Here is a 10,619-nt window from a genome sequence, read left to right as displayed (position 1 = left end):
TACCTAGTTAGTATTTTTCTTGAGTTTTTTCTCTTTGTTTTCTCCAGAGAGTTAGATATGTTATCCCCACCTAACCTTGCTCTGAAAACTAGAGTGCTAATTGAATTTTAACATCTTCAGTTTTCCTCATAGTTAAGTAGAAAAGTATCTTAAGTTTTGGCTAGGGCTAATAACCCAACTAAAACTATCTTAACTTTTTATCTCATAATTAGAGAATTCATAATGATTTGCACTGAACTAATGATTCATTTCAATTCACATTTGCTGCTACTGTGATGCGAGCTGGGGGAAAAAAGATTTTGAAGTGCCTCCGACAATTAACCAAGTTACGGCCTTTGGAAGATCAGGTGCTCGTAGAACAAATTTGCTGTAGAAAGTTTTAAGTTTGGTTTAAGGTGCTTTTGACTACTGCTAAGCTGTGATTTATAATGTGTAAAAGTAGCGACACCTGAATATGAAGAGCCCAACAGCAGCACTAGTTCTGGGTTCCCACCTCTTGCTTCCAGCTGCGCAGTGCCCTCACATCTGTTGTGCAGATGGCAATTTTTAAGGTCACCCTGTAAGTGAAGGAAAAAAGGAAAAGTGCCTCATTTTAATGTTTTTGTAAACACATATAATTTGTAAATGACCTCATCTATTTTAAGGTTAAGAAATGGACTGTGTTTCAGTCCCAAAGAACATTTGACACATCAGATAGCTCAGCGAAGCACACAGCGAAGCACACAGCGAAGCACACAGGCTCAGCTGCTCATGGATGAATTCTCAATCAGACCTCCACGTGCCTCAGTACCTACTGACAGCACTTTAATTCAGATCAAGACCTTCTGCTTACAGCCGAGCTATTAAGGATGTAGGAATAATAGAGCAGCAACCATTCCCTGGTTTCTCCGGGACCAATAATTCAGGCATCAATCACATTATCTAGGTGGAAGCTTAACTTCAGTCAAACCAGTCGCTTAAGCCTCTGAGCAGATACGAGTTCAAGGAAGGAAGGAAAACAGACACACCTCACAAAATCCAGCTCTTCACGTGCTCCCAACTAAAAATTAACCATGTATTATTGTGATTCAGGTACAGGGATTTCAACAAGGCCAGTTTATATAATTATTGGAAATCCTAGTACTAGGCACATACGGCTGGCAGGTCGGCTCTGTAGTGCTTGGCTGTTCAACACCACCTATTTTGAGCTGGCTTCAAAATTTTATTTCAGAACAAAGCAGCATTAGGTAAACAATGCAAGGCATACGCTTATTTTAATTGGAATCACTTATATCAGTTGCATGATGTTTTTGTTATAATATTGCTAGAGAATTAATGGTTAACCATGTATTTTACCTACTGTCACATCAGAACGGGTGCACTGAAGCATTTCAACCAAACATTACTGGCAAGCTTTCTTTCTATTTGAAATGAAGGTACAAAGAACCAGAGTTTCTGCAAAATTCTGTATCATGTTAGTATGGAAATGTTAAGTGCAATGGACTGCTAAGCAGTCGTTCCTGTTAGGAAAGCTGCAAAACTGTTGGCCAGGGATATGAAAACCTTCTTGAGAACTGAGTTTTCAGATGTCTAAGTTAACTAACTTCTCAGTGGTACCCAGTGACAGGACAAGGGGCAACGGGCACAAACTGAAACATGGGAAGTTCCATCTCAATATGAGAAAAAACTTCTTTACTTTGAGGGTGACAGAGCACTGGAACAGGCTGCCCAGGGAGGTTGTGGAGTCCCCTTCTCTGGAGATATTCAAAACCCGCCTGGACATGACCCTGTGCAGCCTGCTCTAGGGGAACCTGCTTTAGCAGGGGGTTGGACTAGATGATCTCCAGAGGTCCCTTACAACCCCAATCACATTCTGTGATTCTGTAACCAACATTGTGCAAGGACCATGTAATGTTGGTTCTTAAGAGGTTCTGAAAACAAAACATCTCCTGATGTTTCTAGGGGTTTGGTGCATTTGTTGGCCAGAAACATCTTTACTGAAATTATGCCTGAAAACAGTAACTTATGAGGGAGAAAAGAGGAAATACTGAATTTTGATAAATCACCACCATATTTTATAGTCTCTAGAAGAAAGCGAAAAGGCCACCTGGACAGGACTTCAACCTTGTATTTTCTTATTACTTTCTTTCTGAATTTATCAGTTCTATGCTAGCAAAGTCCATTTGGGTTTTGTGAAACCTTGGTTGTTTAATCACTGAGAAAGGCACACATTCACATTGCTGGCATGTGATTCACTAGCAACAGTATTCAGGCTCAACAGCAACAGTCAAGAGCAACAGTAGTACCGCAACAAAAAAACGTAAGCCTAGTACATGAGAAAGATGTGACAGAACACAGAAAAATTTACAGACTCCAGGTCATCATGTTCTGGCTGTTTGTTTGGTTGGTTGGGTTGGGTTTTTTTTGGGTTTTTTTGGGGGGGGGGTTTTGGTTTTTTTTTTGTTTTTTTTTTTTTGTGTTTTTTTTTGTTTTTTTGTTTTGTTTTTTTTTTTTACCACTGAGTAATGAGTGGAATACAAGGAGGCAGGAAAGACAGGAACCTGAAGCAATGATTTAAACAAAAGCAAAAAAAGGTTTTACTAACGAAATACAATACAGCAAACACTAACACTGGGAAATATTGAAGTAACCCATAGATGATTTTCAATAAAATCAATAGTTTATTGCCATGCTACATTTTTTTTTTCCAAATGAAGTTGGCACTGGTAAAGGGGAAACATGTCATAATACATTTTTTAAAAATGCGCATTTGGTAAGCTTTCTCAATAATGACAGCTTAAAACAAGTGAAATTAATTTTTTTTAAAAGATTAATGTGGAATGGCATAAAAATACACTCTTTCTGCATAGTATAATATCACTTTTATCATAAAAGAAATATGGAATGTTTGTAAAAACAAATTCATTGAACAGGGCAAATTAATTCAAATTTTATAAACAATTTGGCAATGGTACTCCCACTGTTTAGACTTTTTTATATAAAAGAAATAAAAATCTAGAAAGCTACCTTTATACAAAGTTGCTATATTTATGCCTTTAAGTAGGAAAAAAACATTTAATAATGCAAATTAGGACATACAATAATCTTACAATATCATACATATGTAATGACAAGAAAGGAACATACAACATAAGATTTTGGCCTTTGTAGAAATGTCTGTTTCTGCATTTAATAAATGCATTTGTGGCACACTGGTGACTATTGTATTCTTACTACTACCAGTCAGCTTTCATGCTAGAGCGGTATTCAGCTGTACTGCAATGGCAGGTCTGCAGTTCAGTTAAAAAACACAGACTGTTTTTCAGGAGACGAAAGGTGAAGCTGCAATGAAGCGAGACATGAAAAAGGCAACGTGCCTGCTGGTTGAGACACCTGTATTGTGGGACACCGTACAACACTCTTTCCTTTCATACCAGAGCATTTCTTATACATTCAGTTATTAAGTACCAAAGTCTTACAAGTGAGAACATCTGTGTTCGAGATTTGGCAAAATTTCGGGGAAAATACAAAGTTAGTACCAAATATATATTATATATAAAATGTAGGTGTATGATATACACACATATTCTAATGCAAAAAAACTGCATTAATATGGAGTTAATTTACTGACATCCATTCCTAAATAACATAACCATTAAAAAACAGGTGTAATCCTGATCTTTCACACACTTTAGAATCACTTCCTCTTTCATACATAATAGTTAAAGCAATATATATGCAAGTATGACTAAGAAATCAAAATTGACATCATAATCTGAACTCTGACCACAACAAATAGGGTTTTTCTTTCAGTACATGTAATTAAATATATTTATATTTTTACATTATTTTTAGACCATTCCTGAAGAACTTGACCAACCAGGTCCTCAGGTGTAACAGAGCTGTTACGTCAGCAGAACTTGATCTTGTAGGAACACATCCAGTGACCCTTGAACTCAACACGAATCATTCGTTTGGCTTCAAAGGACGCTGCATGAGGCCCGAACAAGCTCCAGAAGGATTGCCCTGCTAACAAGGAAGATTTCCTGATGACATCCAAGCTCCTACCTCAGACTTCCTTTCCTACTGCCAAAGGGAAGGACTGGAGCAAAGGATACATGGACTCTGGGCTCTCTGGGTTATTGGCAGGTGGCACTGGGAATGACCATGTAGAGCACAGCCCCAGCACCAGGGAACAGCAAGGTGATCTTCATGGCACCATTTGTACTAAGGCTTCTCATGGAAAGCACAGGACCTGCTCCTCCACGCTCATCACTTGGCAATTCAGTCACCACAGGTCTCAGACGTGAGCTGTGGCTGGGACCTCAAGGCATTACGTACTTTGCAGACACAGAGGAAGACAGTCCCTGTTCTGAAGGGCTCGAGCCTATTTCTTAATCATATTTTTTACATAATCTCCTTTGTATATACACATATTTTCTACATAAAATAGAATTACACCAAAGTAATGGATATAGGAGCAAATGTTGTCACAATACATGTATATTACCACACTAAATTACTAAAACTGCAAGAAAGATTTCAAAATGCCCTTTGTAATATATAAAAATATAGAAATGTCCAACACTTGTTCCACCAACTTTAAAGGTAACTTTATATCTCGTATTCTATTTCTATCTGTACACCTGCATATTTCCAAACAAAATACTGCGTTAATCTGGAGTAAACACCGTGTTAGGATAATATCCTCATAAGACATCTGACAGACTTAGTCACATACCCTACAGCACAGTATCACAAGAAATAATGTATACGTGGTCAGAGTTACAGCTGCTAAGTGGTTTTTTTTTTCTTATTCACTGATCTTGTCCAAAAGAGGAAGCAATTCCTAAAGATTGTAGAAGAACCTTAACTCATGACTTCCCATCTTTTTCGTATATGCTCTGTAAGAAGGACATCAGCAACCTTGACTCCATCTTAACGCAGTTTTTTGTGGTGGAATTTCTTCTGGATTTGTTTTTCTGGAGTGTATAAGAATTTAAAATAAAGATATCATAAATGAACTTATGTTTATATTAAGTAAATACTGTCAAATATAAATGCCTGAATTGCTACCTCAAGGAAAAGATGGGAAAGGTCTTATTAAATTCCAAAAATACCTAATTCTATCTATCAAACCGAAGGACCAAACTTCTTTAGGGGACGTAGGAGAATTTCAGATTGAAGTCCACTATTAGTTCCTACTAAAACAGTTTCATCTTATTTGCAGCCATTAAATAAATTAGTACAGTGCAGAAATGGAATTCCACCATTGATCCCACCTTACACAAAGAGGAGAATACTGCTTAGAAATAGAGGTCCAAATGAAATACATCATTATATGCTCAAAGTAGTAACTGACATTAATCAAAACCTGCATTTTTATGTCACCAACAGTGAATAAAGACAATCTGCTCTCTCCTGACACTGTCTCATTGAGAAGTGGTTAAATATAAAACAAAAACAAGGATAGCCAGATTTTGAGCCAATACACTGTTAAAAAAACAGCAAAATCAACTGCTGGTCTGTCACCTGCAAAAGAGCAGCCCTGTTTTGACATTGGTTTGGACTTCGTACAGCTTACACCTTTCTGTGGCCCTTTTTACACCCAAGCCCTAGTCAGAGGTGTAAACACACACACAAATACCCAAACACTGTGGGGGCGGAATTAAGCAGTTCATGATATGAAATGTCTATTGGAACACTTAAGATTTCTATAAATGTTCTGTAGACTTTAACAGCAATAGGAATAGTTCTTCAGCACTCACTGTTATATTCAACCCTGTCATATGCAAAACATACTTATTGGGGGAAACAAAAAACGTTCTAATGAGAGTTAAGGTTTTCAGAATGGTCTTTTTAACGTCCTTTTATGGAGTCATGAAGAAACACCACAAAATTAAAAAAATTGGTCCTCCTCTTGACATCAATTGGAGAAAAAATATTTTGCTGATATAACCAGTGGATTAAATTCTCACTAACTGTATTTCTAGTACAAGCTTTATTATGTACTTTTGGTTGCCGTTTCATCTTTTCTATCAACGCGGTTTCCTTGTTTAAAAGATACACTAATGTCTGTCTTCCCCAAATCATTGCATTAAAGGAATACCGACAGTTAAAGGCTTTCCCGTGTCAAACGTGCTTGAAGGGCAGCAGCCAACTGCATGTTATGGATGAAAAGTAGAACTGATAGAGATGCTGCGATTTTTGCAGGACCTGCATGTAAACTTTACATGTCTCAGTTACTAAAGAAAATGGTTACGTATTCGTAGTTTCTCAATCTATACACCTGTGGGCCCAAAATAAACATGATCTAAATGCTCTGGAGAGATTTCAGCTGAAAACTGAATCCTAGATTACAGACCTAACATCACAGCCTTTAAAGAGACTGAATTGAAAAAATATTTACCAAGTCTCAAAGGGTAAAGTGCATTGCAACTACATCTACTTCAAGGGTCAGAAAATAAGGAATGCTAAAGATGAGAAGTGCGGGTAACAGGGACTACCCAGTATGTTTGCAGCGTACACAAAACGAGAAAGCATTATCCCACCTGCAAAATGTAAGAGGGTAAAAAAATCACCCTGGAAAATATATTGTCAGACTTGTTAATATAATTAAGGCTACCGAAAGTTGAAATTTCAGTATGTTCTCAATTCTGGGGACCAGAGCTAAGAAAACATCCCCTATGAAGTATTGTGAAACTTGCAACAACATAAAAAAAAAATTACTTAGACCATCCCTTGTGTCTGAGACTATTCAGGACAAATACATAGGACAGTGCACCAGAACTAAGGAGGGATATGATTGGTTGTTGTAATTTCGGCAGGTCACTTAGGATCTACCTGAAGCCTCTGTTTCCCTATTTGTCAATTAAGAATATGACTTCCCTGCCTTACAGGTGTGTTTTAAGGGTCCAATTAATTAGTATTTCTGAAACACCCATAACTATACAGATAAGGACCAAATGTTTCTAGGCAGCTAGCTAGATAAAACACGTTTGCCTCAAAACACACGCTGAAGCATTAGTTCATCTCACAAATTCAAGTGAGCTATAAGCTAAGAACAAGAATCACGCCAGTATCATGAACCCATCAAGTATTTTGCAGTACCTGGGAATTTTGCGTTAGTACAGACCAAGACTGGTCCATAGCATAAGGTGAGGCAACGGCAAAGATGTGAAGGAGCACTAACACTGCAGACCTGTAAAACATCTAGCTCTAGGTAGTCATTACCTTCTTGAGTACCAAGGTCTCCTCACAAGTCAACGGGTCTATCACAAGAGTATGCATAGAGTTGACCGTGAAATCATTAATGAGGGTGTTTTCAATCTCATTTAAGTTCCTCATAATGGTCTTAATGACTCTCATCTTTTACTTCTGCAAATTATGTTCTTTGTGCATCTGGTATTTCAGTACCATACAGTCTGGAAAGAATAATGAAAGTCAGAGTGAAAAGGTTGCCTGATATCCTTAATGGTATGGCAAGATGCATGTATTTCAGGTGCTACTACTAAACTGAGAGAAGACCAAAGAAAAAGTTAACAAAGGAACAGGAATATGCTCCAATTTAAAAGACTGAAAATAACTGCTGTTTGTTTTTTATAAAACTTCAATTCAAATATTGTGTGAAGACCCTTAATTATTTTTCAGATCTCCAAATGGCTTTTCTTTCATGTTTTTCCTCACTCACAGTTCAAGGGTTATTTTACATCATACCAGTTCACACAAGTCTCAGTTCCTTTGCAATCACAGGCTCAAGAGTAATCTCTTCTGCTGCTAGTACCAAGGTGCACCCGCAATACTGCCAGAATTCTAAAATTATTCAGAGTATTTAAAAAAAAAAAAAAAAAAACACAAACCCAAAACTTCTGCTAAGGGTGCATCTGGCATATTTGACAAACAACATTCTACCTGGATGTACCTGTAACACTGAGCAGCCATCACTGTAACCAAGTTCACCAACTGCAAAAGGAAAAGAAGTATGCTTCTAGATAATACCACCTTCAGATAATTTACTACATATCTTTCTAAATTATACTATCAACAATGGATGCACATTGCTAGAACGTACAATTTTCTGTAAAGAATTATCAAGTCCAGTACCCTGCCTCCCGTGTAACCTGTGTCTGATGCTTTAGAGGAAGACAATAACTGCATAATAAACCTTTCCAGTTGTGCAATAACGCATGCTGCTGGAGAGCTGGGATATTTCTGTGAGGCATAAAAAAGTAGAAGACTGGACAAAGACAATCATTTGACCTTCAACAGTCTTTCTTTGTCAAATGCAGAGTAAGACAAACACACAAATGACCCTCAACAATAAAGCTATGTACAAAATTTCAACTTTTAAAACAAGACAATATGGAACAGATAAAAAAGAAACACACAAATGCAAAGAAAGGAAGGCACACTGAACTAAGAAATGACAAGAGAGCCTTAATTCATACAGCCAACCTGTGAATTCCTTCACAAAAAAAACCCCACCCAAACTCTCATGAAATTAAAATTCTGTCAGATTTCACAGGGAACTTGATAGCCACTCAGAATTCTATTCTAGCGGAAGGAACTTAAGGCTGGGTTTAGATGCGTTTATAGTTCTGATCAACAAACTTCCATGTGACATCTCGAATATCACACAAGTTAAGAAGACTATTGGGAATTAGAGGCCTTCTTGCCCATGTGGTCTTAAAAAGAAAAAAAAAAAGAAAAAGACAAAAAAGGTGTGGTGTTTGTATCCCTTGAGATGAACCAATATATCTTGTGTACATCAAACTGAGTGAGTTAATGCATTACATACATTTCATTCTGGAGGAGCCACTTCAATGAGGAACGAACGTAAGATAGGTATCTTGAAAGATTAGGTTTACCTGCTAATAATGCACATATCAAGAGGCTTTAAAAAGTGTTATAAATGCCATTAACGAGTATAGGCACCGACCAGAATATTTATAAATTCAAAACTGGCATGTCACTCAGACTCTAATCAATTTAAAGAGGCACTGTGAAAGGTGGTGATGCTGCTATGCAGTAATTACTACTACTGTAGAATGAAATAGTGTTATCTAAATGAATACTTGCTCTACATTAATTCCCTTTAGTTAGACAAGTACATGAAGTATGCAGAAAAAAGTTCTATTAGTCTATAAAAGGCGTTAGTGTTAAGAAATGCAAAGTATTTGCATCTTCAATTTTATAAACTTCACAAAAGGTGCAAATGATTTAATGCTTCCCAGGCTCACATCGGCAGGTCAGTACTGTTATGTCTCGTTTTCCTAGAAGTACCATCATCTCGAGGCAGTGCTTTTTGCAAGCTTGACATAGCAGCAGTTCTTTCAATGTCTATCACAGCATACAACTCTGTGCGCCTGGTTGGAGTTTGCGGAAGTGGAGTGGTGGGGGTTTTTGGAGTCTGAGGGTTGTCGGAGTCACTACCACCTTCCAAGTCAACCTGTATATAGTTGAGCTGCCTGTGTTCTAAACTTGGACGCCTAATGTCAAAGTTGAAGACTGTTGGGGTACAGTCCCGACGTCGTGTAAATTCTACTTTATGAGCACTTGCTGGTACTGTTACATTCTCCGTATTGACATAATTATGCATTGGATCTAGGTTATTGTGGTAGCCATTCAGAGATGGGGTCTTTGGTCCTAAACTGTCATCTTCATCTCTACTCAGCTTGCGGGCTTCCCAAACAGGAGGCAAGGATGGCAAGTTCTCGTAGTTCAACAGTGCAGTTCTCCTCTGAGCAGAGTTGTTAATGTTCTGGGTGTCTGAGGTACTGGTTGATGTCAAACGACCTCTCCTGACCCCTGAGGCACTAGGGATTGATAACCTATTTATATTTTCATACACCAATTTATTACCAGATGGCGTTTCTCTGCGTTCATCACTGTCATACCCAGTGTCCCATTCAGTGTTGTTTGTGCTGCTGCCGCTAACTTGGTCTCTCCCAAGTTGCTCCAGTTTCTCTCTTTCCATTAACTGCCTTTGAACAGGCGTTGGTCCTAAAACAAACTTGACTCCTTCAGGCTCCAGGAGAACCTGAGCATCTCTGTCATCAGTACACATCTGATCTTCTTTCACTTTAGTTGTTTCAGTGTTTGAAAGCTTTGATTCCAGTGGCACATGCACACTTGATCGATTTTTTCTTTCCTCTTGTACCCCAGTAGTGTTAACATACGTGTGCACCTAAAAGGAGAAGGAAAAAAAAAAGGAAGTTCAAATGCTATTTGTGGCTTTTTTCCCCCCCTCCAGATTTCTTTCCTTCTTAACTCCCCACTTTTCTAATCAAAATACCTGAAAACCAAATCTCATGATAGCAGCTGTTTAAGAGCAAAGGTCATCTCTCTCACATTTTGCTGAACTGTGCTCAGTTTTGGGTTTTCCCCTGAAATTTTCTTGTTGGGTTTGTTAACATCACTCTAAATAAAATTAGAGGTACTCAAGGCAGACAAAAGAATGCAATTTACATCCTACATTAATAACTATTTTGATTTGACTTTTTATCCCAGCTGTGCTCTAGTTACAGCTTTACAGGTTCTATCCCACCTCTGCTCTGGTCAGGGCAACCTTGGGCTGCTCTAACTTAGCTCATTAGTTGTGCCTTACATGACAGTGACCAACACTTCAATAGTTGCTTCAG

At 38.0% G+C, this 10,619-nt stretch overlaps 1 protein-coding gene across 2 annotated transcripts in view; it reads right to left on the bottom strand.

Moving 5' to 3' along the window:
• Positions 1-2,640: 2,640 nt before the first annotated feature.
• The window catches only part of FRS2 (fibroblast growth factor receptor substrate 2), a 57,091-nt gene continuing 49,112 nt past the window's right edge, over positions 2,641-10,619 (bottom strand). For both annotated transcript variants that reach the window (XM_068401896.1, XM_068401897.1), the window contains exon 7: positions 2,641-10,165. In XM_068401896.1, coding sequence (XP_068257997.1) covers positions 9,215-10,165 — 951 coding nt within the window. In that variant the 3' untranslated portion in view covers positions 2,641-9,214. The remainder of the gene's footprint in view (positions 10,166-10,619) is intronic.

Source organism: Nyctibius grandis, chromosome 5 (genome assembly GCF_013368605.1).
Source record: "Nyctibius grandis isolate bNycGra1 chromosome 5, bNycGra1.pri, whole genome shotgun sequence".
In the NCBI taxonomy this organism is placed as follows: Eukaryota; Metazoa; Chordata; class Aves; order Nyctibiiformes; family Nyctibiidae; genus Nyctibius; species Nyctibius grandis.
This window is presented reverse-complemented; position numbering and strand designations above follow the sequence as displayed.